This window comes from Puma concolor, chromosome C1 (assembly GCF_028749965.1).
Source record: "Puma concolor isolate L17-30 chromosome C1, mPumCon1.1.hap2, whole genome shotgun sequence".
Lineage (NCBI taxonomy): Eukaryota > Metazoa > Chordata > Mammalia > Carnivora > Felidae > Puma > Puma concolor.
Genome location: NC_141674.1, coordinates 40,144,565 through 40,172,389, shown reverse-complemented (window position 1 = coordinate 40,172,389; position 27,825 = coordinate 40,144,565). Strand labels below are relative to the sequence as shown.

General features: G+C 42.0%; 1 protein-coding gene and 1 long non-coding RNA gene across 8 annotated transcripts in view; one reads left to right on the top strand and one right to left on the bottom strand.

The window, feature by feature from the left end:
• Positions 1–13,486, top strand: part of LOC147578004 (uncharacterized) — a 136,891-nt gene extending 123,405 nt beyond the window's left edge. The window contains exons 5-6 of the long non-coding RNA XR_015254694.1: positions 642–803; positions 12,893–13,486. This is a non-coding gene — a long non-coding RNA (uncharacterized LOC147578004). The remainder of the gene's footprint in view (positions 1–641; positions 804–12,892) is intronic.
• The window catches only part of ELAVL4 (ELAV like RNA binding protein 4), a 148,633-nt gene continuing 124,005 nt past the window's right edge, over positions 3,198–27,825 (bottom strand). For 5 of the 7 annotated variants that reach the window (XM_086716932.1, XM_086716929.1, XM_086716928.1 and 2 more), the window contains exons 4-7: positions 12,948–13,101; positions 11,044–11,269; positions 9,384–9,422; positions 3,198–6,180 (exon numbers count right to left, since the gene is read on the bottom strand). In XM_086716932.1, the coding sequence (XP_086573058.1) occupies positions 5,811–6,180; positions 9,384–9,422; positions 11,044–11,269; positions 12,948–13,101 (789 nt within the window). In that variant the 3' untranslated portion in view covers positions 3,198–5,810. The remainder of the gene's footprint in view (positions 6,181–9,383; positions 9,423–11,043; positions 11,270–12,947; positions 13,102–27,825) is intronic. The other 2 variants (XM_025912218.2, XM_086716930.1) reach the window with 2 other exon arrangements.

Below are 27,825 nucleotides of genomic sequence, written 5' to 3'. Positions count from 1 at the left end.
CTTTTTGCTCTATGTAAAAGGAGGATGATACTCCTGAGTTGGCAGAAGGACCAAATGCTAAATGTATAGTGCCTGGCATATTGGAAAGATAATAAACGCTTGTGCTCTTTCTAGAAATAATCTCTTAAACCTCAAGGACTTTGGTGGAAACTGTTTAAAATAATTACATGGTATCCTGGAGTGGCATGTGAGTCTACTTTGCATTTGAACCACTAGTAGATTAAGCTGGACTTGCATAGGGAAACCTTCCTGTAATTAACCTGGGGTTGGGTGATTTTAAGCCAGTTTTCATTCTGCTGCAGAAACAAAAAAAAAAAAAAAAAAAGAAAAAAAAAGAGGAGACTGAAGAAATGCTATTCCTTTAATTGAAGGAACACTTTTATGTTCTCAGGTCTATTTTAATCTTAAGTGCCGATTACGCATCATTCTCTCCTGTTAACAGACACTTCTGTAAGTGATCTGCACAGAGAGAAATATGATTCTTACATAAATACTGTACCATGAGAAATTATCTTATTACTTAATATGCCAAAAAGCTAATAAGATAAAGGAATGCTACGAGTCATTTTTGGACAATATTAAAACTTGATTGTAGCTCATGGAAATAAAATGTAATTTCCTTTTATTATTCTCTTTTCCAGGTAGAACAAAGGCAGTGAAGGGTGTAGGGATATTATACAGCTGTGCTCCATGAGCATGTGTTAAGGCTGTGGAATGGATCCTGGCAGGATGACCTCAAATTAAGATTTTAATGACTCTTCCATTTAGAAGACACACTCTTTCCATTAATGCTGCCTTGTCAGGTATGATTTTTGAATTTGCAAGTGAAAGTAAAACACCCCATTTCCTATTCAGTTGTACAAATGCTTGCCTCTGTGTATTTGCATGTATATGTCTGTTGAAGAACAAATGCATAGTACTTACAGAAAGTAAGGGCAAAACAATTGGAACTGAGTTTCCTGAATTGCCTATGGTGAAAGGTGATTAAGTGCCAAATTTTGACAAGGTTAAGGTAGTCAGACACAAATACTGACTGCACAGGAGCCCTATGAGACTTTGTGAGTTTCAAATGTACTTTTAAGTGTTGTTCTTTGGGATTTAAATGTTTCATTTATAAGTGAACAAATAATGACTGATCTCGATGAAAGAAATTTAAACAGGACCCAAGTTGATAAACTGTTCTGACTGTAACTAACATTTGGTCACTCTTTGATCCTTTTGGTCAGATGTAAGTAGTTTTGATGCTGGTGGTGATGATGTAGGATGGTTACAGACACAAGCACATGTTTTTTGCACTCTTCCTATCAGTCTGAGAAAAATAACACTAAGTAAATGCCTTCAGCCTTCCCTGACATGCAATTTTTCATCCAAGTAAAACATAACGTACCTAGGACCTAAAAAAAAATGTAATAGCCTCTGCTTTCTTGTGATTTGCTAAAACTTTCCCACAAACACCTACAAGAAACTATATAACGTTTGTCTGGAGATTTAAGGTACAGGCTTACACTCACAGCAAAATGAATTTTTTATTAGTTGTTAGGCAGACATGTTATGCTGATGTTGGGAAGTGCTACCAAGAGAGTGTATATAGAATGGCCTTCCATGGATATTTTAAAGACCTATTTAAACACGTACAGCTCTTTGTGAAACTGTCAAGATAGGTCTGTTGCAGGCTGGGGAGTGAACTACATGAACTGGTAAGATTCCACCAACTTCCAATATTCCAAAAGAATGTATCCATTCATTTAAAGTACACTAAAATGACACTTTTAAGGATCAGAGATGGTGATGATTGGTAATAACTATCTTAGGTTTAGCAGTAACATTTTTAGACCCTATACACATGTTTGTGAAGCCATTTTCCCTGGGGGCAGCTATTTGTGCATTTTTCTTCAGAAAAGAAACTTAGGGACTTGTCTTTAAATAAAACTGAAATAAGAACCCTCAAGTTCATCTATGTAAAGTTCAGGCTGACTTCGTTTTAATATTTAGCTTGGTTAATTAAATCCCATTCTTTGCCCTGAATTTAATTATCCCAACTACTGTGGTAATTTAATATAATAATAAAAAAGGGGAAGGGTAATGAGAAATGGAAGAGAATCTGACTATTTCTTCATCTGGCTCACTTAGAGGCATTTCTTCTGCTAGTGTCAGTTTATGGATGGTGATGTTTTATGAGGTATTATGAATTTTCAATTAGTGAGAAAATGAAAACGAAAGACAGTAGATCATCAATGAGTGGTTGTATCGGGAAATCACTAAAAAGCTCATCTGTAAATTTAAGGGAACATTTTAATATGACTTCATGATACCTTAGACATTTCGTCCCCCCCTTGAGGTTGAGCTTAAAATCCATGTTTTTATACACTGTATAAGTTAAGTCCTTGTTTAGGTTTCTATTGGAAGTAAGAAAGTCAAATGTTTGCTACTTCTAAGCAAAAATGAATGCTAACATAACAAGGTAACCTTTCTTGTTTTGCTACCACTTCCAATGTAAATGGTCTGTTTCCTAAAGACTGCTCCAGCTCTGCAGTCTCAACGCTGAGGTGCTGTGCAGTCGACTCAGACTTGGAGTCAAGCCCCAGCTGGAGACTTGCCAGCTGTTTCAAGTTACTTAATCTCATTGAGCCTCAGTCTTACCATCAGTGAAATGAGGACAGTGCTATCCACCTCTCCCAGATTGCTGGAGGACAAAGTGAGAGAATGTAGAGGACAGCACACAGCCTGACAGGAGATGCTCTGCAAGCAGTGACTTCCTTTCTTCTGAACAAGTCACAAATATGCTTATAAATGAATAACCAACACTAAATGTATCACAATGCCAAACATAATGCCAAATGTACCAGCTTCTTATCAATCAGTGCAGTGTTCGTCACTTTAAAGTACCAGTGATTCACCTGGGGATCTGGTTAAATATAGATTTGCATTCAGCCCGAGATTCTGCATTTTAACAAGCTCCCAGATGATGTGGATACTGCCGGCAGGAGCCCACACTTTTACTGGTATGGAACTAGGGCAATGACTTTTGAATACCGAATTGACTTTGAGAGACTGGGCTAAGTTGCAAAACACAATTTTACTCTACCTTTTTTTTTTTTTTTTTTTTGCGTTTGTTTAATGATAAAATTACTGGGGAAATTTGAAGATGCTACAAAAAAAGTTTGAATGAACACATTTAAAAATCTGGGAAGCTCAAATCCATTCTACACACTTTCATTTATTGTCTGGACAGATAAAGTACAAATAATTCAAACACAACAAGATTATGAAAAAAAAAACATTTACAATACTTTCCCTCAGAAATCATCTAAACTAGCAAGATTAACATGAAGTCATTCATTATAACTAAAGTATACAACTGCCTGGTCCTAAGATTTTTTTTCCTTTTTTTTTCCCCCAAGAGTGAACACATTATAGAGAAGAGATTTTGGCACGCCTTTCCCACTAATGCTTAGCAAATGCATCAAAACTTTGCCAGCAAACTGCGTTCATTCATAGCAGGTGATGTAAAAAGTTTTCCCTGAATGTTGAACGAGTGTTCTCTGAACTGAAATCTGGTGTTTTTTTTTTTTTTTTCAAAACCGAAAAGAGGAAAAAAAAACAGAAAAAAAATTTAAAGGAGGAGTCTATGATGCAGCCTTGGTTTTCGTTATCTGTCTACCACTACGACTACTACTACAGTTTGCCTCTTCAGTGTGAAAACAACAGTTCTGTCTACATGCACTTAGTGGGTTCAGCATGGGAAAAAACGCACAAAATAAGCACAAGTTATAAATAACCATAACGTTTTATTACCATTAAGACTAAACTTGTATTGAAAAGATTTTATATAACAAGACAAGAAAAGCAATAGCAAATTTAACTATCAACTAGATTATGCATAGCGAGTAACTGTTTCTATTACCCAGGGAAGAGCATGAACCCTTGTATTTTTTTGTTTTGTTTTTGTTTTAAATATATAACCGTACAAAGCACAAACATACTAAAATGATCAGTGCACTGGACGTGGGAGAATGCTCCCTCAGTCATTTTGTTCCCTTAGCTCTGTTTTTTTTTCCCCAATCTGAATTACATTAAAATAAAGACCCAGTTGTTTTTATTTTTCTACTGTGCAGTAAGAAAAAATATTCACAACAAACATGACAATATATCAAACAATAGTTCTACACAAGTTACCTTGATACCTCTTTAACTGTCACTTAAATATCATAAGAAAACATTTTAAGACATATACAAACAAAACTAGCCAAGTGTTACAACTTATAATAAATTAACCCAAAGAAAAAATAACTTTATATATATATATTTATATTGTATATACACATACACACACAACAGAATGACACAATAATATGCTTCTTCCCATAGTTTAAGTAAACAAATAAGTAGTCTAGCCAATCTAGCTATATTTGATCTCGGCCATAGGCATCATCACATCGGCGATTAAATAAATAAGTGTTTCAAGCAACATAAACAGTGTTTCAAATGTACCAACACAGCCCAATTCTACCAGCATGGGCTACAAAGTGAATTTGAAAATTCCTTAATGAATTTAAAGCAAATGTATCTTTTGTTTTCCTCTCCTAAACACATTACATTTAACTATGATACTAAGATATGTAAATAATTTCGTAGCACCTACTGCTCAAACTAAGGAAGTTTTAGATCAAAAGGAAAATTAATCTTTTTAATTTTTGTTCTGCTGACATCCCATACTGATGACTTAAAGAAAAACTGTCTTTCAACTCATCTCCTTGCTTTTGGGTTTTGACTGTGGGGAACTGTGGTACCCTGGGTAGAACGAACACTCCTTTCCCCTAGTAATTAATAATTGTTTTTTTATTATTATTACATGCTATGAAAAGATATGAAGATCATCTGTTTATAGCCCATCCTTCAAAAAACAGTCTACGAATCCAGTTTAAAACACACATCTTGATCTCTAAAAAGTTACCAGTGCAGTATGAACGCGACAAAGTTGTCAATTTCCCCTAAATTAGCCAGTCAAAATATTTTTTTCTCAAATCCAGATTCTCTTGTAAAAATTCTTTATATTTTATAAAAATAGATTTTTCTTGAAACCCATTTTCAGCAAAGAGACCACCTCTTTGGCAACAATGTTAATGTTATTAAATTGTTAATGTCATCAGGTATCCCCCTTGCCCCCATCCCCTAACAGAAGACTGTTTTTAGTTCACATGATATAAAAGAAAAAAGGAAAAATAAAAAAATTTGCAAAAGTTTTTTTTTCATTTTTGCAATTTTTATTATTCCTCTTTAATTTGTGTGGGGGGTTTTTTACCAATCTGATTGGATCAACTTTTTGACAAAAAAAAATCTTTTTTTTCTTTCTTTGAATCCCATTACTTTGTAAAAATTGTTTTATTTTTATTTTTTTTTTGTTTTTTGTTTTTCTTCTTCAAATGAGCGAATGGTCATCTTAAAAAGACCCACCTTCAAGGAAGGTAGTAAAGTTAGCTGGCTGGGTTAAAATCCCTGCACATCGCTATCTATGTATATTATATTCAACAACGACAGCTATGAAAGAACATTCAATGCATCAAAGGTATTTTTTTGTTTTTTTTTCTTTTTTTTTCTAAGCATTATAAAATCCTTTCCTGGTACACCTCAGGATAATCCAATGTTTTAATACTTAGGCAACACTGGCTTATAAAGTCCATGGTTGAATATAAGCCTCGAAAAGTTTGTTTCTCTCTCTTTTGTGTGTGTGTGTGTGTGTGTGTGTATGTGTGTGTGTGTGTTGTTCGTATATATTTATATATATATTTTAATAAGTAAGGATGGGAAATTCAGGACTTGTGGGCTTTGTTGGTTTTAAAGGAAACTTGCAACACTCGGTCTCCTAGGCGGTACCCGTTGAGGCTGGCAATGGCCATGGCTGCCTCATCATAGTTGGTCATGGTGACAAAGCCGAATCCCTTGCACTTATTGGTGTTGAAGTCGCGGATGACCTTAACGTTGTTCACTGCGCCAAAGGGGCCGAAGAGCTGCCAGAGGACACTCTCGTCGGAATCAGGGGACAGGTTGTAGACAAAGATGCACCAGCCTGTTCCTGTGTGACCAGGGATGTTCATTCCCACAAGGCTTGTCATTCCGTCAATGGTGATTGGGGAGAACCTGGGGGGACAGGCAGAAGGGGGGACTGGTCCAGACATCAGTCTGACCACGGATAACACACAGATGCACAGACACAGACATGGGGCAGAGGGCTGAGTGAGTGTTTGCAGGAGAGTCTTCAAGGTTTAAAAACCAAAATGCAACAACTAATGTCTGTGGCATTTCTTCTGAATGGAATGGCTCAACTGGCTAAGGGACATAAATGCCAAGAGAAAAGCTAGGTCAATTCCTAATAACCATAAGAAACTCCTAGAGCAAGGCTCTACCGTACTTCTACCACAGTATATGGTCATAGGGTATCCCACTCTGACCCTTATCCTCCCTCTCCACAATAGACAGCTCTTGGGGGAGGGGCTCTATTTCATTCATTCTGTTGCTCTACTTATTTATTCACTGAGGCACATGTGGGACTATCACAGACATAGTGACACATAGAAAATAATAAATACTTATTGACTGCATAAGTGAATAACACTGGTGGATATCAAAGCTTGGGAAATTTTTTTTTTAATTTTTAAGGCAGATTAGGGGATGGCCCGAGGAGTTTTCAAGTCTACCATCTTTGCAGTCCCCTGACTTATGGTTGTCAAAGATCTCTTGATATTTTGTGGACAGAGATGTGTGACAATGAACAGACATGCCTTGTTATTAACCACATGGGTGGCTCATGTTTCATTTAGCATTTATTTAAAAGAGTTCAAAAAAAAAAAGCCCAACCAATAATATTAACGACAGATTACTCCTTGATGCTGTATTATCTGGAATTAATTTCTAAGCATCACAGGAGTAAGATTTCAAGTGGTTTGTGCATTTATATAACTTGAATTAGAAAAGCAGGAAACTGTTACTTGCCTATTATAACTTCTTTTGTATTAACCTTTGAAATCTCAGTTTTCATGCTACTATCATGAAAAGAAAAACAACCCTTCAGATTTTATTCACCGTCTGATAAAATATATACCGTGTGATTCATAATGGATGCATCAGATTATGTTACCAGTGCCTACAGCAGAAAAATATTTGTTAACTTTTTGTTTTATACTAAACATATACAGGGATTTTGTCCATATCCACTGACTAGTGTCTTCGTTTTCATGTGGTTGGGTTTTTTTGGTTTTGTTTTTGTTTTCTGAAAAGGAGGATAGGAGGAGGAAAGGAAGCAAAAACTGGGGACAAGAATGGGGTAAAGTGTTACTTAGGATGTTTTAAAAATAAGCAAATGTTCTTGGAGATTGGAAAGTCCTATGGAAGAATAGTTCTGCATGTAACTAGAATTTAGGTAATCAAGTGGCTGCTGTAGATATGCTAAACATAACTCAATAGGTATTAATTTTGGCATTATTCACTAAGTCAATCTTCCCTCTTGCTAAAAAACAAATAACAAGGGGCACCTGGGTGGCTCAGTCAGTTAAGACTCTGACTCTTGATTTGGTTCAGGTCATGATCTCATGGTTTGTGAATTTGAGCCCTACATAGGTGCTGTGCTGGCAGCGTGCAGCCTGCTTGGGATTCTCTGTCTCTCTCTCTCTCTTCCCCTCCCCTGCTCTCTCTCTCTCAAAATAAATAAATAGACATTAAAAAAAAAAAGTAACGAGACAAAACCAAAAATCATCACGGTAAGAATTCTTAGAAGGGCAAATGCATGTCTAACTATTATTTGCATTATTTCTGAAGACTGTCTTCTCAACCTTCTCTCCTCCAACTGAGTGAATTGACTCCTCTCAGTTTAAAGGTAGAGAACAGCTATAAGTAATTATTTTAAGGCCAAAGTCAGGAGCCAGCAAAGAGGTTTCAAGGAGAGTCTCAATTCTAGTTGGGAATGGCTACCTGGAGCACTTTGGTAGGGAGGAGCCTGGATCCAAACCTGGGCTTAATAGGAAAGGAGAGTGCTCTTATCCACTAGTGACGTGTGCTCTGAGTGGGGAAGCAGAGGGGGTGGCGGCATGCACGCTGCAACTGTGTGCCTTCCCTGTCCTCGTCCGTGCATGAGCATTCCTCTTTCTGTAACTGGTGCCGCCTCACTCAAGTCAGAGGGGAGCAAAGGGCAGAGTGGGAAAAATGCAAAAGTGAGAGTGGGAACAGGCAAGCAGTGTGCTAGACACGTGGAAGTAATTCAGTTATCCTCACTGGTGCCAGGACTGAGATTCAAGAGGCTGGTACTCTCGAAGTGAAGTCTGCAGTCAAGTTATTCCCTTTACTGTGTGCAGTTTCCAGAGTCAGGGTACTTACCACGCATGGCCAAGTGGTGAAAGAGCTGCCTCATATGGGGGATGTGACTGGGACTACTAAAGACCACATTGCTTTCCCTGACTGTGGGAAGGGGAATTAAAGTGTGCAGCTCTACTGAGCAGGATGATGAAGATGCTATGTCCCTAGCAGCTCAGTGGAGCTTATCAAAAGCACATATGGGAATCTCATGGACACAGTGACATAACGCACTCAACTTCCTGAGATTCAGCTTTCAGACTAGGTCTGGATCACTCTTGTGACTGCATTCAGAGAGCCCCCACAAACCTCGATTCTATTTGAACCCCCAACCCCACAGAAAGGCTTTAAATGAAAGAAACTGCAAGTGTAAAACATATATTCATGTATAAAACCAAGGGAGGATTTATAATAACTGTTAAAACCTGTAACAAAAGAAACTCCTGGTTGAGGTGCACACAGATACACTTCATTCTCAGGCTGTACCCTGAAATGCACACTGAACTGGGGGTGGGAGTCAGCAGGTCCTCCACAAGTTTATTCATGCTTTGGCCAAGGGCTGGTAGTCCAAAATCTAATTTTTCCACTGACAATCATAAGATTGTCAACCGTGATTAGCAAAGTGTTCTAATTTTGAAATGCTGGAATCTGCCCTCTTAACTGAATCTTGGCATTGCTAATGCAAAACAGTTGCTCTGCAAGTTTGCAAAGTCAGCTGGCAAAGACTAGGAGCCTTCTCCCTTGGGGGAGCCATCTAGAGAACCAGATTATCAAGGGCTTGGTAGCTGTGGCACCTGAACCATAGGAGAAGCCCACCTGCAAATAAAAGAAAAAGTGAAACACACAAACACGCTTTGTGTGCCCTAAAAGAAACAAAACCAACTGAAGTCTGAAATTAAAATTAAGAATTTGACATGCTGGTGGAGGAAAAAGGAAGAATTAAAAAAAAAAAAGTAAAGTTAGTGAATTAAAAAAAAAAAAATTTCTAGCCCCAGTCTGTGCCAACACGGACATCTGGCAATCTGTGGAGTTTTAATTACCTCTTTACGCCATAGGCCATATTAAGCAAATTGTCCAGCCTGCAAAGAGAAGGAGGGTCTCTGGGTTAATGCCTCACAGATGGCAAGATCGCTCAATGGAACTATTAATAAGAATGCTCCATTTTCAAAGAAGAAAAGCTCGACAACTTTCCCCAATGCTTAGAAGTCTATCCACTGGTCGTTTCCCCCTTTTCTGCCTCCAACTATGAGTAATCCACGTTCAGGTCAATGCTGGAGTTTAAAGCAAGTGTCTAATGAAGCTCCCTTTCTTTCAAGGTCTGAATTAATCCCACTCACCCCTCCTCTCAGAACATTTGTGTGGATGTCATTTTATATTGTGTGTGAGACCGTTAAAAGGGGGCAGCTTCTTAAGTTGTTCACCTTTTATTACAATTCACCTTTTACTGCAATTAAACTTGTGAATAAAAGGAATACACGTGCATGCACAAGGCATTATCAGGATAGATCTTTTCTCTTAATCTAGCTACATTAACTAAATCTTCTTACCACACACATTTTTTTGAGGGGGAAGGAGGAGTTTGGGGTTAAGATTTTTTACAATGAGCTGACTGTTTGCAACCTGAAAGCTCCTCCCAGCAAACTGCCATTATGTTGTAATCTCCGTCATGGTCAGTATTTTACTTGGGGACAAGCTATTCACACCATGGGGCAGTAGTAACCATAGTTTCCACCATTAGAAGCCTGCTGGAAAGGCTTTTTACATAAATACTGCATGTGCTCTCACACAAAATAAAAATTAGATGACTTGGACTCCTCATGAAATCATTAACCATTTCAAATTCCCAGGGCATGGGAGGACACTGCTAAGGCTGATTTCCTCATCATGGCCAGATGGAAGGGCCTACTATCTTCCCATGTGATGTGTGAAAAGGAGAAAAACCCTTTCATTAAAAGGAAGTTGGGGCATGGGTGGAATAAAATCATTATTTAGAATTATTACGAGTAGGTCAAGAATATTCTTAACTCTTGCACAATAAAGGCAGTCAAGGTAAGACTGCCTTCATGGAGTGAAACCTGCCTTTCAGAAATGTCCCAGGAGAAGGGAAGTGCCCCCATTGCACCGGGAGGGTTTGGTACCTGAAGGAAACACTAATAAGTCTTAGACAAAATCTTCCTTCTTGTCCCAGAATCTACTGACTTAACAGTCAGAGTGAAGTTAACACAAAAGAGAGTACCTGTCCCTTCCCCAACCCAACAGAGTTACCTGTAGAAGAAAGAGGGGGACAGGCCAAACAACCCATCATCTGTCTCCTGGCCTACACTTTTCTTTGACTTTGTTAAAAGCCACTCCCTCTGCCTTAAGTCTAAGCTACTGAATGTGGTCACTTATTTGTGATTTAACTTGTTGAAACAGAACACCTTCTTGTTTGATGAAATGTAGACATTTTGTTTTAATCCAAGAATCTGAAGTTTAACCACAGCCACAGTCGTAAGTTGAAAGGGGGCTTGGTAGAGCATCTGGTTGGACCATCCCATTTAACAGTAGTGGAAACTGAGGTTCAGTAGGGAGCTTCACACAGTGATTCCTGGGGACAGAGGTTCTTATGCTTGTCCCATCTTTCTGGGATGTGGGTTTCCCTGGCCCCCACCCAGCTCTGTACATGTGGAGCAGCGTTCTTTCCCCCATGGGTGTGCCTACCTGAATCTCTGGGCCTGGTGGTGAAGCGGGCCAGGGTAGCGCCGATTGGGAGACTGGTAGAGCTGGGAGAGCAGGGCCTGGCTGGACTTCTGGCTGGGGTTGTTGGCAAACTTCACAGTAATCGGTTCTGTAGCACCGCTGGGCTTCTGGCCATTCAGCCCTTTGATGGCTTCTTCTGCCTCGATTCTCTTATCAAACCGAATGAATCCCACCCCTCTGGACACTCCTAGGGAAAGAGAAAGAGCCTTCATAAAGAGTGAACAAAGCACATTGGTAAATATCTCTGAGAAGAGATGGGCTGGGCCCCATGGACCTCCAGTGGGGAGTAGCCCCACTTGTGGGGCCAGGGCTGACTATCCCAGAATCTCTCTCACCCATCAAAATGCATCTGCCTGCATTTCTTCCATCATGGCTCTGGGCAGGTGCTGCCCACCCACAGAACACAGACACCTCTCACATCTGTCCATTCCAGCCTCTACACCAGATTGCTCAGTTCTCGTCTCCTTCTAGTTGCTCTAACCCATCACCCACTGTCCAGTTTCTAGTCCTGCAATGTGCCCTCTGCACCTAGCAACCATGTAATCTATTTGACAAGCAAACTCTGACCACATTACACCCCTTCAAAGCATCTTTTACACATTTTTTGTAACTTTTCAATTCTTTACTTTGTGCGTGGTACCTGTTCCTCACTGCCTCCCACTCCACATACAGAATAACAAACAAAACCCACAAAAAATCCTCCCATGGCTCTATGTTGCATACAGATGAAGTTAGACTTTCTTAGCATGGCATTTAGTGCTCCTGATGATGTGGTCCCAAATCCCCTGTTGAGTCTCATGCCAGCCATACTGAACCACCACATATTCCTTGAACAGGCTGTGTTCTTCCTTGACTCCATGCCTTATGACATGTCCTATCCACCTATTCTACTGGACACATCATGTCCACCTAGAATTTTCTGTCCCTCTTTGTGCCAGATAACCTCAATCCATCCTCCAAAACCCTGCTCAAATATCACCTCCTTGATGTAGCCTTCACAGCAACCTCCCCCCGCCCAGGCACAGCACACCTTCTCCTGAGCCCCCGTGGTACACTGGACAGCCCCCAGCAAGTGCTCATCATAATGGAGTCCTGCAAGGACAGAACTGTGCCTCCTTCATCTCAGGCCCCCAGTGTCCCTCTGTACAGTGTCTGGGGCAGAGCTGGCTTCAGTAAGGGTCTATTGCAGGAGTCGAATGAGAAACACACACTGAACTGCTCTCAGGGGGTGTTTTAAAATGGGATCAAATGGAGAGTAGGTGAAAACATTTTGTCAATAAAAATGCAACCCAGGTTACCTTACATTTCTTACTGAGAGGTGGTGGATGCCTTTCTTTATTATGGACAAAGTACCACAGTACCAGGTCTTGGGTTCATGTCCCTGCACTGCCACTAACTAGCTGGGCAGAAGTCAGATCCCCCACTTAAGACCTCTCTTTTTTCACGTGTGAAATGAGGCAGCATGCGGTTCCCTCTAGCTCTATAATGATATCATTGGAGCTGGAGCTCTAACACAGGTTCTTTTCACATACAAAAGTAATGTTACTTGGTTAAGGGTTGAAAGAGACTTTGAAGGTCATTCAGTCCCACTCACAACCTGATGCCCGAATCCTCTTTATAGCCCTGCCAAGTAGTTTAGCTGCTGCTGGAACAGTTCCCATGATGGGAGATCTACCTCCTAAGATGGCCCGTTTTAAATGTGGGCATTTGATTGATAAGAAATCTTTCTCTTATGTCAAAAATCTGTCTGCGCATGATCCATACCCTTTACCCTAAGTAACCATTATCTCTCTGCTCCTATGGGTCACAGGGCACTGGCTGTGGCATTGAGACACAAGGAAAGAAATGACAAAGAAACACTTAACCTGTGACTTGATCAACCAGGATTCGAGAGGTGATGATACGGCCATATTGCGAGAAAAGCTGCTCCAGTTCCTTCTGGGTCATGGTTTTGGGAAGGCCGCTAACGTAGAGGTTAGCATCCCTGATTGAGGCAGAGCTCGGACGGGCATATGAGACCTAGGAAAAGGCAAGAGGAGCTAAATCCATTACAGGCAACACCCTCTGAGTAGAGACTGAGTCAACAACTGAGATGACAGCCCCTTGTCTATCATTCGAACTCATGGTGCCGTTTAAATATCTCAGTAGTTCAGATTCTTAGCTACTCTTGTAATCGTAATACGAATCCCGAGAACGGCAACAGAGGAACAAAAGGAGAAGTGATGATAACTTAAAACAAATGCACAGATAAGGGTCTCTAAGTGCAGAACAAAATAGCTACTGTATGGCAGCTGTTAAATGCAGAACGACCCACGCATGGAGCTCTGAAGATTTACCTCCTGGATGTGGGTGTATAGATGATTTACTGTATCTAACACATAATAATCTTTGAATAAACCAAAAAAAAAAAAAAAAACCTCCGTGAAATTCTGCTCTGCAGATTTCTCTCCTTGCCACCCTCCCCACCCCCAAGCCCTTCGTCTTCAACACATTAAAGCGATCAGGTTCTCTGCAAGATTTTTTATGTCCCATCCTCTGTGTTGTTCCAATCTGCTCCCACAAGGTCTGCTCTCGCTGAATGACAAAGTGCAATGAAATGGGGCTTCATGAACATCTGCTTGTGATACTGGATACATGACCTTGTCATAACATCTGCAAGAACCGGGTACCTTCTAACGTGGAGGAAGAGCAGACAAAACTATAATCAAGGAAAGGAGAGCAGAGGGGAAAGGAGGGAGGGAGAGGGCAGTGGAAGAAGGAAGCGAGCCTCACGGATGGTTATAATAAGTTCGACTTTGTAAATTTGTCCTCCCAGATCTCTCAACTGCTTTTTTTCCCCCAAAAAGCTAACACAGAAGTGTAAACAGATCTGAAATTCCATCTGCAAGAAGCCAAATCTGTAGCAGTACACATAAGCAAAGCAAACCCCAGCAGTCATTAATTTTAGACTTTCATTTACTTATTTATTTATTTTTTAAGAAAACAACATCAGACATTTGAAATATAATTTACAGCTAGTCTAACAAAAGCACTTTCCTGCTAAAGCTATTTCTGGGGCGGTTATGGCTCAGAATAGATGATGAAAACAGTCATTTCAGAGCACATCTGACAATGTTGGACAGGAAGGGACCTATATGCCTTAGCATTTTTCATTTGGGAGTCTTATTTAATCCATATATCCAATTTACAAGATCTGCTAAGACTCTGGGGGTGAGTGAGTGTGCATGTGCATGGATGTGTGCGTGTGTGTGTGGTACACACACAAAAGCATGCGTACAAAAGAAATTGTACGTGTTAAACTGGACCCTTGGCATCAAGAACTAAAGCTCCAGCAGTGGAGGAGAACTTGCTTCTGAGAAAGGGTCTGGCAGTGTACCTAGCAAAGAGGAATGAAGGATGAGCAGACCCCCTCACCCTTGGCACTCTCTCCCTTTCCATGACAGAGATGCCGAGTCCCTTTATGGGTTCCACACCTAAAAATAGATGTTGACTCAACAGATAAAATGATGTGAGTGACTAATCTGCCTCGTTGGTCTCCTCCTGCTGATGGAGCAAGGCAGACTGTCTGCAGTATCTACCTCTTCTAGAAACTGAGGGGGTGGCCTCTGTAGGCTCTTCTCCAGCACAGGGCTGACAGGCAAAGGGACCTTTACATGGAATCCCTGGGGAGTGGGAGCTGAAGGACCAAGAATCTCATGTGACTGGACAGAGCATCACTCCACACAAGGCTCTCCTACCCCCATTCTTTACAGAACAAAGTCCTTCAGATTATAATCTAGCAGAACTATGTTTTAGACATGAGGAGGGAGTGGTAGGGATAAGGAAAGAAAAACAAGTAGTGATATGTTCATGGTAATGAGAGTTACCCCTGTCTAACCCCTGCCAATTATTGACAAATTAATAACCTGTATGACATTTGTGCTCCCCCAAAACATACCCTCCTACTTCTATGTCTTACAAGGAAAAATTTCCCACCTACTTTTTCAGGCCCTGATCCTATTTTTCTTTAAGGCCCAGATCCAATGCCATCTTCTCTAGACAGCTTTCCCTGATCTTACCTCCTCCTAAAAAGCCCCCTAGCAGTGTTCTTCAGTGAACCATACCCATGATACTTAACCCATTCTGACCTTGATTTACCATCCCTCTGTCTAGACTGCTGATCTCCTTGAGGTCATGGTTGTGTGTGTGTGTGTGTGTGTGTGTGTGTAGGGGTGGTGTATCTTATTCACCTTAGTGGCTCTAGCTCCCAGCACAGAGCCTTACACCTGCAGAATGCTAAGCATCTAGTGAAAGAATAAATGAATATATCCACAGAACAAAATGAATGATGTAGGAATTAATGACTCTGGAGTTAACTGCAGCTTGGATTCCTCTACTTAGGGGGATCACCAAGAGTTAAGCGTCCAGAAGCATAGCTGTGTTTCCCTACTAAGCTAAGAGCTAAGGGGAAGGTTTCCCATTTCCCAGTGTCTGAGGTTGGAAGGACTGAAAGAAGACTGTTCTAGAAGTAGACGCCACGTAGAGGCTTTCTCTTGGCAAACACTTCCCGAGGACCTACTATGAACCAGACACAGTGCTGTGTGCTGGGGATGCACAACAAGAAAGAACACGGAGTGGTCTCTTGCCCTAAAGGACTTCCAAGTCCAATGGGGACAATATACAACATACAGAAGGTACCCAATAAACATGAGTTGAATGGAAGAATGGTACACAATATGGACCAATTTTCACAATGCTGTAAGATGTGTGCTATTCTAGGGTTGTATAGCTGGGACTAGAACACAGTGAAGGGGAGGGTTTAGTTAAGGGTTATAAGGGCCAGAAAGAAGACAGAGCTGAGATGGGTGTGTGGTGGGGTCAGGGCATGGCGGCCTAATGATAGACCTCCTCTGGTGTGAGGACAAATAAGACGATGAAGGTCAATGGCTTAGTGCAATGCCTGTTTGACACTCAATAAATGCACAATGGATAATAATGACCTTGATACCCAATGGTCTGGGCAGCCAGAGCTGGGGTAGAGAGGGGAGCAGGCTTAGGATATACCTGCTGGGGAAAAGGGGTGGACATTGGAAAGTAAATGACAGAACCAAAACCATTTCCTCAAAGGATGATTCTGATGGAGGCAGAATCTTACCCAGGCAGAATTCCTGCCACAGAGCAGTAACAAGGGCCAAAGGTGAACAGCAGCACCTTGATAATTCACCAAACCTAACTCTTGCTTACTTTTTCTCCTCTATTTGAAAAACTTAAGTCTCTTGTTATCTTAGTTTTCCATCCAGGAAATCTGTAGAAATTTAATATCCAAATGCTGATTCCTGGTATTTGTACTTTTCAAGTGTCCTCATACATTTATGAAATCCTAACTGAGTGACTATAGGGGTCAGGTCCTTTGTTAGGCTGAAACATTTCTCAAAAATTATCCACTTCTAGCCCCTGCAGACAGCCAGCCATTGCTGGTGTGTTAACCCCACTAAACTAGTGGCCTAGAGCCCAGGGCTTCCAATGCTAAAGGCAGTGCCCTAGAGAATCCCATGCCTCAGTCCCTCAGGATCCTGCTCACTCCATTCATCCAGAACGTTTGAAGACAAGACTGGCATTTCTAGGCTGGCACTGATCTTGCTCTGGAGCTCAGAAAGAGCTGGGAATACAGAGGCCACTCCTCTAGCTCTGGGTTAGGATGGCCCAGAGGCAGGTGACTTTACAAATGACCTTGATAAAAGATTTGCAGTGCCTCCAAACTCCCCATCCCTGCAGGCTTACAGTAACCCTGACCCACTGCAAGAGTAACAGTACAGTGTGGAGTTTACAGCCCTGACTGTGAGCTGGCTCCCACACTCACTAGCTATTACTTGGGCAAGTAATTTGATCTTGATAAATCTCAGTTTCTCTACTGGTATAAAGGGGGACAATTTTCCTTTGATGGGTTATTATAAAGAAGTGAGATAATAGATTTAACAGGGGTAGCACATTCCTAGAATTTAGTAGATATTTAGTAAATGTTATTATATTATTACTACGCAGTGAGTACTACAGGCTTTTGTGGGCAGTGTGGGACTCTAGCACCCACTGGGACACACCTTTCAATTTTACCACACAAGCAAACATCTGGGATACCACCAGTGAGCACCTATAGAGGCACCACATTCCTCCTGTCAGCCTGGTGGGGTCTGGGTGATCTGTTACCACTTCACTGCCATGAATTTCCTCTAGCACATTTCTACAGATTCCACTGTACTTTCCATATCACAAAGTAAAGTACTTCCCAATTTCCAATGTGACTTCACAAGTCTGCTGTCAGTGATTCTCATCAAGGTGGTGCAGCAGCATTATCATTCATCACAGATGGGGCAGCAGGACCCCGGCTGGGAGCTGCCCCTCCCACACAGCACTCTCCTCGGAGGTTCCTTCACCTGTTCACAGCCATGGGGGTTGGCCTGGGCAGGGATGGGGGAACAGCATGGCCTTGGGTAAAACGTTTCCTGAATCCTCTGGCAATACCTTGCCCCTTGTCTAACCTGCCGTGGTACAGAAAAGGGAGAGGACTCGGAAAACATGATAAAGGCTTGGTTTAGGGTGCTGGGAGTCTGGTAAGGTAAGAAAAGGCATCCTTCTCTGCTTTCGAAAGGTGCTCCTTTAATAAATACCGGCATTAGAAGATGTGCGTTCATTCGTTCCTCTCATTTCTGAACACTTCCTGTCTGCCGAGCTGTGCTGGGTGCCTGGTGCTTCAAGCACTCCGAGGTCCAGTGAGGAAGGGAACAGATAAATGAAGAGTGCAGTTCAGAGGGCTGTTCCTGGCAAGGGGTTACTCATCTCCCACTTCCAGTGTTAGCTTCCATGTGGAGGGAGCCCCCTGGGGTAGCAGTCTAGGATTCTTGGTACCCCCTCACCTCTCTTCTCCAGGGGAAGTACAGTGACCATTCTGAACAAGTTTCAATACTGGCAATAGGCACAGAAGCCTCAGCCACTGTGTACTTCTTCCCTTCTGGCAGCCAGATACCAGCTGGAAGCACACTTTCTGTTCCAGGATCTGTTCGATGAGAGCAGGAGGCCTGTGGGGTCCAAAGTCCCTGTAACATGGTATGTCAGTCTGTCAAAGTGTGGGGTTATGTGTTAGGAAGTCCACTGTGTCCAGGAAATCCATCCAAGACATAATCTGTATTAAAGGTGACCTTAGGATTCAATATGCTTTTCTCTTTTGTGTTATCTCTCACCTGATTTACAGTGGTTTTACAGGATATGGAAAACAAGAGCATTACTTGTTAGGTCCCTTCAAATCATAATAAGGATCTCTATCATTGACTGGATGTCTCCATGAGCTAGGCATTCTATTCACAAAACTGCTAATCTCTACCACTGTGGTTCATGGTAAGTGGAAATAAAGGTGACAGGTGCCATTGGTGATACCAGCAGCAAGCACTATCCTTGAAACCTGCTTCACAGAAACTTGGTGCTGGAAGTGGCCTGAAAAGTTCTGGCTGAGATCTCAGACAGCTGGCCACCCACCTTATACATTACATAGGAAGCTCACTATTTCATGAGGTGCTCTGCCCCATCACTGGCCATCACTGACTATTGGTAAGTTCTTCCTTCAACTGTGTTCAAACCTGTCTCTTCTATAGTTTCCATCCTTCTCCTATTTCTATTCTAGCTCCACACACTAGGAACATCCTTCCTGTTCTCATTGCCTCTTATCCTGTGGGTTTCTCTCACTGATAGTTGCAAGTTAGAGCATCAGGAAACTTTATTTTGAGACAGGCCTTTGTTCCAAGGAAGTTCTTGTTTATGTTACTTTAACTGACACTGAGCATCTATTCTGGAATGGAAAAGAGAAAACGGTTAAGAGCAAGGGGCTTTGGGGCTAGAAAGATATGAATTTAAATCCTGACCACTTCCTAGTTGTGTAAGCTTGGGGCAAGTCACTTAACTTTCTGAGTTATATCACTTGAATAACATAGCTTCGAAGCTTTCTAACAGAGTTCTTGGAGCATTAAACAAGCTAATACATATAAGATTTCTAGGCACTATGCCTGGCACATAGGAACTGCTCAATAAACAGCTCTGATATAATTGCTATGGCCTTATGTGAAACACTGGTTGGTACAGAGATGAAAACAGCCATCCTTGACATGTAGGACTATTAGTCTAGCAGAGGAGACACACACAGAGACCTATCATTTCAAAAGATCAAGCTGCAGATTTTCCCCAATCTGTTGTAACACCCTACTCTCTGAGTGAGCATAAACTCCCCAGAGCACATAGATCCCTGGGGGAGATTCATTCCAAAGAGACCAGGAGAATGGCAGCTGAGAACAGTCTCTGGTGCTGCCAGGGCCTTCTAGGAGCAAACCCTTGCAGGTACCTCTGATTCCCACCTCCTGGAGCAGGGAGAGAAGAAAGAAGGCCAGCTGGCTCCTAGAAACAACAGCTTTGATTGTGAGGATCAGCTTTCCCTGTATCTGTGGCTGCAGCCCTGCCCACAGGCAGAACAGGTGTCTGCTTATGTGGCCCCACTCCTCAAACTTCCCCCACCTGTCACCTGATACATGATATTCTTTTATCAGGGGCAAGACCTGATGGTAATGTTTCTAATGAGCTCTGATTGTGCCACTTCTCCCTGCCCAAAGCCTTCAATGGTTCTCCAACACCTTGTGATGGATGTTCAAATCCCTCATTTGAGCATTCAATGCCCTCTGCGATCTGGACCAACTTCTCAATTCCTGCTAACTCTCCATGTACTCTATGCCTCAGTTCAAATTTAAAAAAGGTCAGTTTTCAGAATATGCACTTAAAGTTTCCACTTCCTTATCTTTGTTCTTGCTATCTGTTCATCATGATGTCAAAATGAACTCCTGCTCATCCCTACAGACCTGGTCTGAATGCTATCTCTTCTCTGAGGCCCAGGCACAAATGACTGCTATCTCCTTAAACTCCATAGATGATATACATTTCAACAGCAGCAGCTATCACTGTGTCTCCCATTGTGGAGTTTAAGAGTATCCAAGAATATCAAGAGAGTGTCTGGCATACAGTAGGCAGGATAAATATTTCTATGGTGTGGTGATATATTCATATGTCTACAACTTTAACAAAGTCCATTAAATTCCAAAGAAGCTTACTTAGTACAAGGATATTTCTGTCCATCTAGTGGCCTCCAGAAGGTAGAGATATGCTAACGGTTTCATGGCCCGGTTAGTGGAAGAACTGGTCTCAGACCCAGAGCTGAAGACATTCAGTCTTCTCACTAAACTGCAAATCCTGATTCTTGCTATATGAAAGATTGATAAGATTACTGTAGCCACCTGGGAGCTCCATAATACTTCCTACGATACAAAGCCTCTATATGTGCTGCCTGAGGCTTAGTAAGGCTCAGACTCTTTATTTTTTTATGCATCTTTGAAGCATGTACATCTCTGAAACATGCAGATGGGAAAAAGTCTTCTCCTGTCATGTAATTTTCACCTTAGGGATAACCCTATTCACTTTTGTCATCATTCTGGGAAGCATTACTTGAGTACCCCACTATAAGCCATGATTACCCATGAGATATTATTCGTTCCATTTTCTAGATGACTAATTCTGGTTCAGTGAGATCAAGTACTTGTCCAAGGTCACATAGCCAAACTAAGACAAAGCTGGATATGACTCCAAGTTCTGGGATCTTTCCACTATACCAGGCTAACGTGGACAGTGAAATAAAAGCTGTGTGCTTGGCACAAACTGCTACTTTCTCTGGAAAGTTATCAAGCTGACAAGATCACACTATAGTATTTTATTAGACTGTTGCAGCTGGAAGGAACCATTCTGCAGATGAGGAAATGCATCCAGAGAAGTAAAGTAAGTTGCCCAAGGTCATATTGGGAGTTTTTGACAGAGCTGGGACTTGACCGACTCTTCATCTTAACTCAGAGCTCTTTTGAATGGACAACAAAAGGGAAGGGAAGAGGGATTGGCTCTATGATCTTTGACAGACCAGCTGATTTTCTCTGGGGCTTCATGATAGCCATAGAGAAGAGATTCCTTATTCCCCACGGCCACTGATGTTCTAGGCCAGCGCTGTCTAATCAAACCTAGGATCATGAAAATGTGTTGCTTGATATGGTGGCCACTAACTACATGTGACTACAGAGCACTTCAAATGTACCTGGTATGACTGAGGAACTGAACTTTTCATTTGACTTAATTTTAATTAATTTAAACTCAAATTTAAATAGCCATGTGTGGCTACTATACTGGATAGAAGAGTTGAAGTCCAGGAACCACACAAAAATTCAGAATCTCAGAGCTCAAAGGGACCTTTAGATCAGACTCTAGTTTGGTATAGGAATCTCTTCTACATCATCCCTGATGACTCCATTTGAATGTCTCTAACAGAGAGTCACTACTATCCAAGACAAATGTTCTACCCTGATAGCTGCACAGGGTCTCTTCCTAGATTCTTGAAATATAGGATTGAGTTTCAGAATCACTGCAGACTTCTTTTCCCTTAGAGAACAAAAACCAACCACTGTGGGTGGATCTGAGTATGGCATCATCTTTGCCATCTTCCTCATGTGCCTCTGGACAATCCTTAGAATGTCAGGTCTCTTTAAAATGTGGGGCTGACAGGTCACGATCTCGCGGTCTGGGAGTTCGAGCCCCGCGTCAGGCTCTGGGCTGATGGCTCAGAGCCTGGAGCCTGTTTCCGATTCTGTGTCTCCCTCTCTCTCTGCCCCTCCCTCGTTCATGCTCTGTCTCTCTCTGTCCGAAAAATAAATAAAAACGTTAAAAAAAAAATTTTTAAATGTGGGGCTGAGAATGGGACACAGACACCAAGGACAGGTTGACCAGAGTGCACAAGAAAGCAGCATTACTTCCTGTGATCTGGAATCTACAATTCTCCTAACACAGCCAAGGTGCACTGGCTTTTTTAAATTTTTTTTTTTCAACGTTTATTTATTTTTGGGACAGAGAGAGACAGAGCATGAATGGGGGAGGGGCAGAGAGAGAGGGAGACACAGAATCGGAAACAGGCTCCAGGCTCTGAGCCATCAGCCCAGAGCCCGACGCGGGGCTCGAACTCACGGACCACGAGATCGTGACCTGGCTGAAGTCGGACGCTTAACCGACTGCGCCACCCAGGCGCCCCTGCACTGGCTTTTTTAAAAGCAGCTCACATCCTACTGTTGGCTTCTTTCACACTTGTAGACAACTAAAGCCCCCAAGTCCCATTCCACACACTTCTGAAACCAATATAAGATAGCACTATAAGGTGTCATCTTAACCTGTACCTGTCTGATTTTCTTTTGCAATCCAGACCCAGGACACTGTGGACAACCTTCAAGAGATACTGGAATTGTAACAGCCTCACTGGGCAGAGAGAGCAGGGAAGCTCTAGTTCTCTCTCTCAAACTCCTACACCTGTATCTGAAATCATTCACTCAGAGGAAGTTAGCAGAGCACCGGGAAGCAGAGCAGGCAAACGGAAGCTCTCACCGGAGAGAAAGAGCAGCCTGGTACAACTGGGGTAAACGAGTCTCCAGTTTACACTGCTGTGGCTATGTGCCCTCTCTTGGGTCCTTGGGGATTCAGTGATCCAGCCTCCCCTGCTGACCTTGGTGGGGGAAGTGCTCCCACACTGCTCTGACTATAGCTGTAATGGGGGAGGAGAGAAAAATGCCTTTTTTATTATTAATAAGACTGAGGGAGGCAGTCTATCATTTCTGGGTGGGGTGATACCCGTCAGCAAAAAATGATCTGCCAACTCTCTGGGAAGCATTAAGAGCAGTGATAGGAGAAATAATTGCTTATGCCGAGTGCAAAGAAAAGATGCTTCAGCGGAACAGAGGCCTCTAGCAAGGCAGGTGGATTGCAGGGCGAGGGAGGGAGGCCTAGCGCCCCCAATGACCCCTGGCAAGAGGAAGAAGTGGGAGGGGCATACTGGAACCTGCAAAACTCAAGTGTGGAAAGATCCCCTGGAGGCACCGTTAGTGCTATTAGAAGAATAAAGCGAGAACAGAGAAATGGCTAAGCAGCATCATGGTACAGAGAGGCCTGAAGACAGGAGCTCAGTTTGTTTTCCTTCCCAGTGATGGGAAGTTTCTTCCTTCTGAAAAGCCCTTACTCAATGCACCTTCTCCTTCTCAGTCCTGCTCCCTCTGGAGCTGGGCTGCTGCCTTGTGATAAAGCTTCCTTCTTAACTCTCACAGCCCCTCTCCTGACTGAGTGCCAACCCTCCTGGGTTCACTCTGAGTGGCAGAAGCAGCCTTTTGTCCCCTCCTTCCTGCTCCAGTCCTGAAAGCACTCACACCTCCAGTTTGCACAAGAGCCGTGCTCTGGGAATGTTTTCTTTAAAGTCGTATTTTTTTAATATGAGTAATAGCTTAATGTAATTATTTGAAAAAGACAAGACACAAAATCATTTGTAAACCTGTAATGCAATGAGAAAAGGAAGGAAATATATAAAAACGTTAACAGTATTGAGTTGGGAATGGCTGATACTGCCACATTATATGATAATGTGTTTTCCAAATTATTTATAAATAAGCATGCCTTGCTTTTAAAATGAGTAAGAACAGCTCCTAAAGAGCTAATGAAAACCAGTGTCTAGGCTGACAAAAACCTACCACTACAGCTTGCAAGCCACTGGTTTCATCCGTCCAACACCGCAGGTGACACACCGTCGCCAGATGAGCCTTCTTGGAACTTTGCTTTGACCAAGTCCCTTTCCTGCTCAAACCTTGCATAGCTTCCGGGTTCCCACTCCTGCACCCCAAACCAACGGGCAGCCCTGCAGCCCCATAAGCGCCCCATCCGCGCCCCATCCCACTGCATTAGAGAAGATTCTCTGTATGTTTGTGCCCCCCATGAGACAGGAGCTTCTGGAGGCAGAGCAGTGAACACTTCTTTACTCCTCTGCTCCTCGAACTCAGGTTAAAAATCCAAACTGGTGTCCCACTATTCGGAAAGATTTACTGGGCATGATTCCAAACCCTCAAATTACACTCTGGATCACTTTTTACTGAAGGTTCTCAGTGTAACTTGAATATCAATCCAAACTTTTTGTAAAGATATCTCTTTTGAAGGTACTACAGACATCTAATTTTCTTTGTTACTAATTAATGCGACAAAGAGCTGGACCACTACAGCTGGATTCAATGAAGTGCTTCCTAGTAAGCAGCTGAAATTACAGTGTGAATTCAGAAGCTGCTGTTTTAGAACCCATGGAGAGAGGAGAGGGCCCAGGACTGGGACAGGCATCCACTGTGGAGTCAAGGAGTACCGGGAATCATTTTCCAGAACCCACAGTCATTTCACCCAATACGTCCCAAAGTCTAACATCACTCTGTTGGAGACAAGTGAGGAAAAAAGCTCAACAAAGAGCACTCTCAAAACTCTAAATGGGGCAAATCATCTCCACTGTGTTCAGAGTTGAAATCCTAAGAAAAGACCCACTTTCCCAAGTGGAGTGCCAGGCTGGTCTGGCAGGCTAGACATGTAAGCCCACGGTCCATGCTCTGTGCCTCTCTAACACATGTAGATGGGAGAAAGTCTAGGGCACTGCCATCTCTGGGTCACCTAAATCCCAGGACCTAGCACAGAGCCTGCAAAGCAGGGGTTCAAGAAGAAAAGACCTGAACTTAGGTCTGTACTCAGGTTGATGGCAGAAGTCCCAAACCACAAGTCTGTTTAATGAAGAACCTGGAAGAACCACACAATTTGTTTGCTTTTTATATCTCCTTCCCATGCCAGGGAGTATTATCTGTGTGTGCAGAGCCAAATACAGACCCAAACAATCTCATAGAATGCACGTGCTGCTGAGCAAACACACAGTGTGACCTTCCAATACTTACAGCCTACTGCTAGAGTTATTTTTAAAACACCTTTCTTTACTCCAAATCTCACATACCAACCATGTGATCCTGGGTAAGTCTCCTACCCTCTTTGGGCCTCAGTTTCCTCAACTGTACAAAGGAGAGAATAGCACCTTCTTACAGGGCTATCTTAAGAAGTAGAGTTCATGTGTGTAAAGCATCTAGCCCTAGGGATGTTTCAAGAATTCAATCCTCTCAAGCATGTAAAGGGGTTAGAATACTGTTGGTACACAGTAAATATTCAATATAAGGTAGCATTACTATTATTAGTAGTATAATTATAATAAATAATTATTATTATTTCAAGCATATGCTCACATATTAAGCATCTCCTCTTGTGGCAGAGTCCTTCACAGGCCCTTCAGATGCTAGCTCAGCTCAGCTGCTGGTCACTTGTGTGCCATTGGACAGGTCATTTCATCTCTGAGCCTGGCCACTTTCTCCCACTAAACAAGTTATAATCCAAAGAATAATTCCTCTGTAGTCACGTCTGCAAACATGTACTAGATGTTCCTAGGACATCACTGTAACACATGTTTCCAAAAAATATATTTGTTTGATCCACATAGGCACATTATCTGCAGTCATCCACACTACTCATAGGGGCTTAATTAATGAATCACGTTCTTTCTCTGCTTTGATGCTGTGTCTATGCCAAGACTGTATTCTCTTTGAGGACAGAGGCCTGGCCTTGCCCTCTATATGCCTTTGATATTGGCACATAGTTACATTACATCCACCTTACTAAAGCGACAATGAATAGTTGTTAACAGGGAACCATCATTTGGGGGCACCTTCCACTAGGAGGTGAATGAATCATTCACGTCCAATAAGCAAAACAGTGTTTTTGTACTTAAATTTGACTTCAGAGGCCACACACTGCTTGCCCACAGGTCAACTATTAAGTTTTGTTTGACCTGACTACCTATGCTTTAAAAATTTTAAGTTGGTTTCCAACCTTTAGAAATTGACAGATTTGGCATTAAAAATATCTAGATTTCAGTTTTTATTGAATAATTGGAAGACCTGGCAACAATCTGGGCTTAAACAATCTGTAGTAGCTGATGAGTACCTGCCATTTTTATTGCTCTCCACCTCACTATAGTCTCCACCCTTCCCTTAGGGCTTTCTAGAACTATCCCTGAATCTAGCAGTTAATCATTAAAACCTAGGAATTAAAATATAACAACAACAATTAACTCTTGGTTTTCCTGCAGCTATGTTGTACATTACATTTGAAATAGGGTGTTTTGGGGCACCTGGGTGGCTCAGTCAGTTAAGCATCTGACTCTTGGTTTTGGCGCAGGTCACGATCTCACAGTTTGTGAGTTCGAGCCCTGCATCAGGCTCTGTGCTGACACAGCAGAGCCCGCTTGGGGTTCTTTCTCTCCTTCTCTTTCTGCCTCTCCCCTGCTCTCTCTCTCTCAAAATAAATAAATAAACTTAAACAAAAAGTTTTTAAAAAGTATTGTGTTTTGCACAAAGCACTTCAAAAATGTTCCAGAAATGTGAGAAAGAGGGACAAACTTGACCATATCTTGCAAACATGTACTAGATAGTTCTGGGCAGATCTCTGTAAAGCATGCTTCCAGGAAGATATTTGTTTTTTCCAGATATGAAAGTTATCTATTCCTTCTTGGGAGTCAGAGCAAAGAGATAAATCTCATGTCACTTATCAAAGCAGACTGAAGCAGAAGTAAAGAGTGGCCTGAAAGGCAGAAAAGCAATTTTAAAAAATTAATAAATGATGAGACTATTAACAGCACATGAAAAGGGTTTGCTTTTTTCCTCCCCTTTAATATGATTTTTACCTTAAACATTGTGTCCCTTTAGGAAAGGGAAGAAAAGTTAATAAAAGAACCTATCACTCAAACTTAATTTTTAGTATGGCAAATAAACTGCTTTAATGAAAGGGCTGAAATCCCCAGGTTTGCACATTAAATTTTCATTCGTAGTAGAGGATGGAAATTATTGATTCAGCCATGGCATCATGCATTTTGAATCCTACAATGCCTCGGAAGCCCATGTTACTGCTGGGTGCAAATGTGTTGGCAGCGTTTTGATGCAGGGTGAGCACAGGGTGGGTGAGGGGGTGGGGCAACGGATGTAGAGAAGAGAAGGCAGACAGCCTTCCCACAGAAAGAAAATAATCGACGTTCCTTGTCTGTAAGATCTACTTAGACAAAGCACTACTTCTGATGGCATGATGGATCAGGGGGTGCATTCTGAGAGCAGAAAAGCCAGGTCCAATCAGTCTTTCAGGAAACCCAACAGCTTCATGGAATATTAAAAAAAAAAAAAAAGGTAAAATGGATGACTGATGATTTGATCCTAAACTCTTGGGAAGGTTTGGGTTTCAAGAAAACTGTAGAGGAAAAAAAAAAGTACCTTTCTCAGTTCAAGGTCAGGGTGTCCATCAAGGGAAGAGTAAATGTCTGACATTCTAATGCTGAACTGGATAGCACAGAAAAATCAATCAAACCCACAAATACAGCTCTCAACCTGGTGTGGCCTCATCAAACAATCAGGGACGTGAGCATCCCATCTTCACGTAAAGCGTAAAAATAGGTATGTTTTTCCTTTGAAAGAAATTAATCCTCCTGCCTCTCAGAGGACTACCCCATAATTAAACAACTCTTAATTATTTCTCCATTAGATAGCTCAAAGGGATTGATTGTAAGATGAGACTGAGGCAGCCTGAATCAGGCTGATTTGGGGGTCTTTGTGTACTACAGACTGTATGAGATCATGAAAGCAATCACTTTTGGAAATAAGCTAAACTCAATTGCAAAAGTTAAGCTGCTTAAAATAAAGGAAGGAAGGAAGGAAGGAAGGAAGGAAGGAAGGAAGGAAGGAAGGAAGGAAGACAATCGGATAATAATATTCCAAA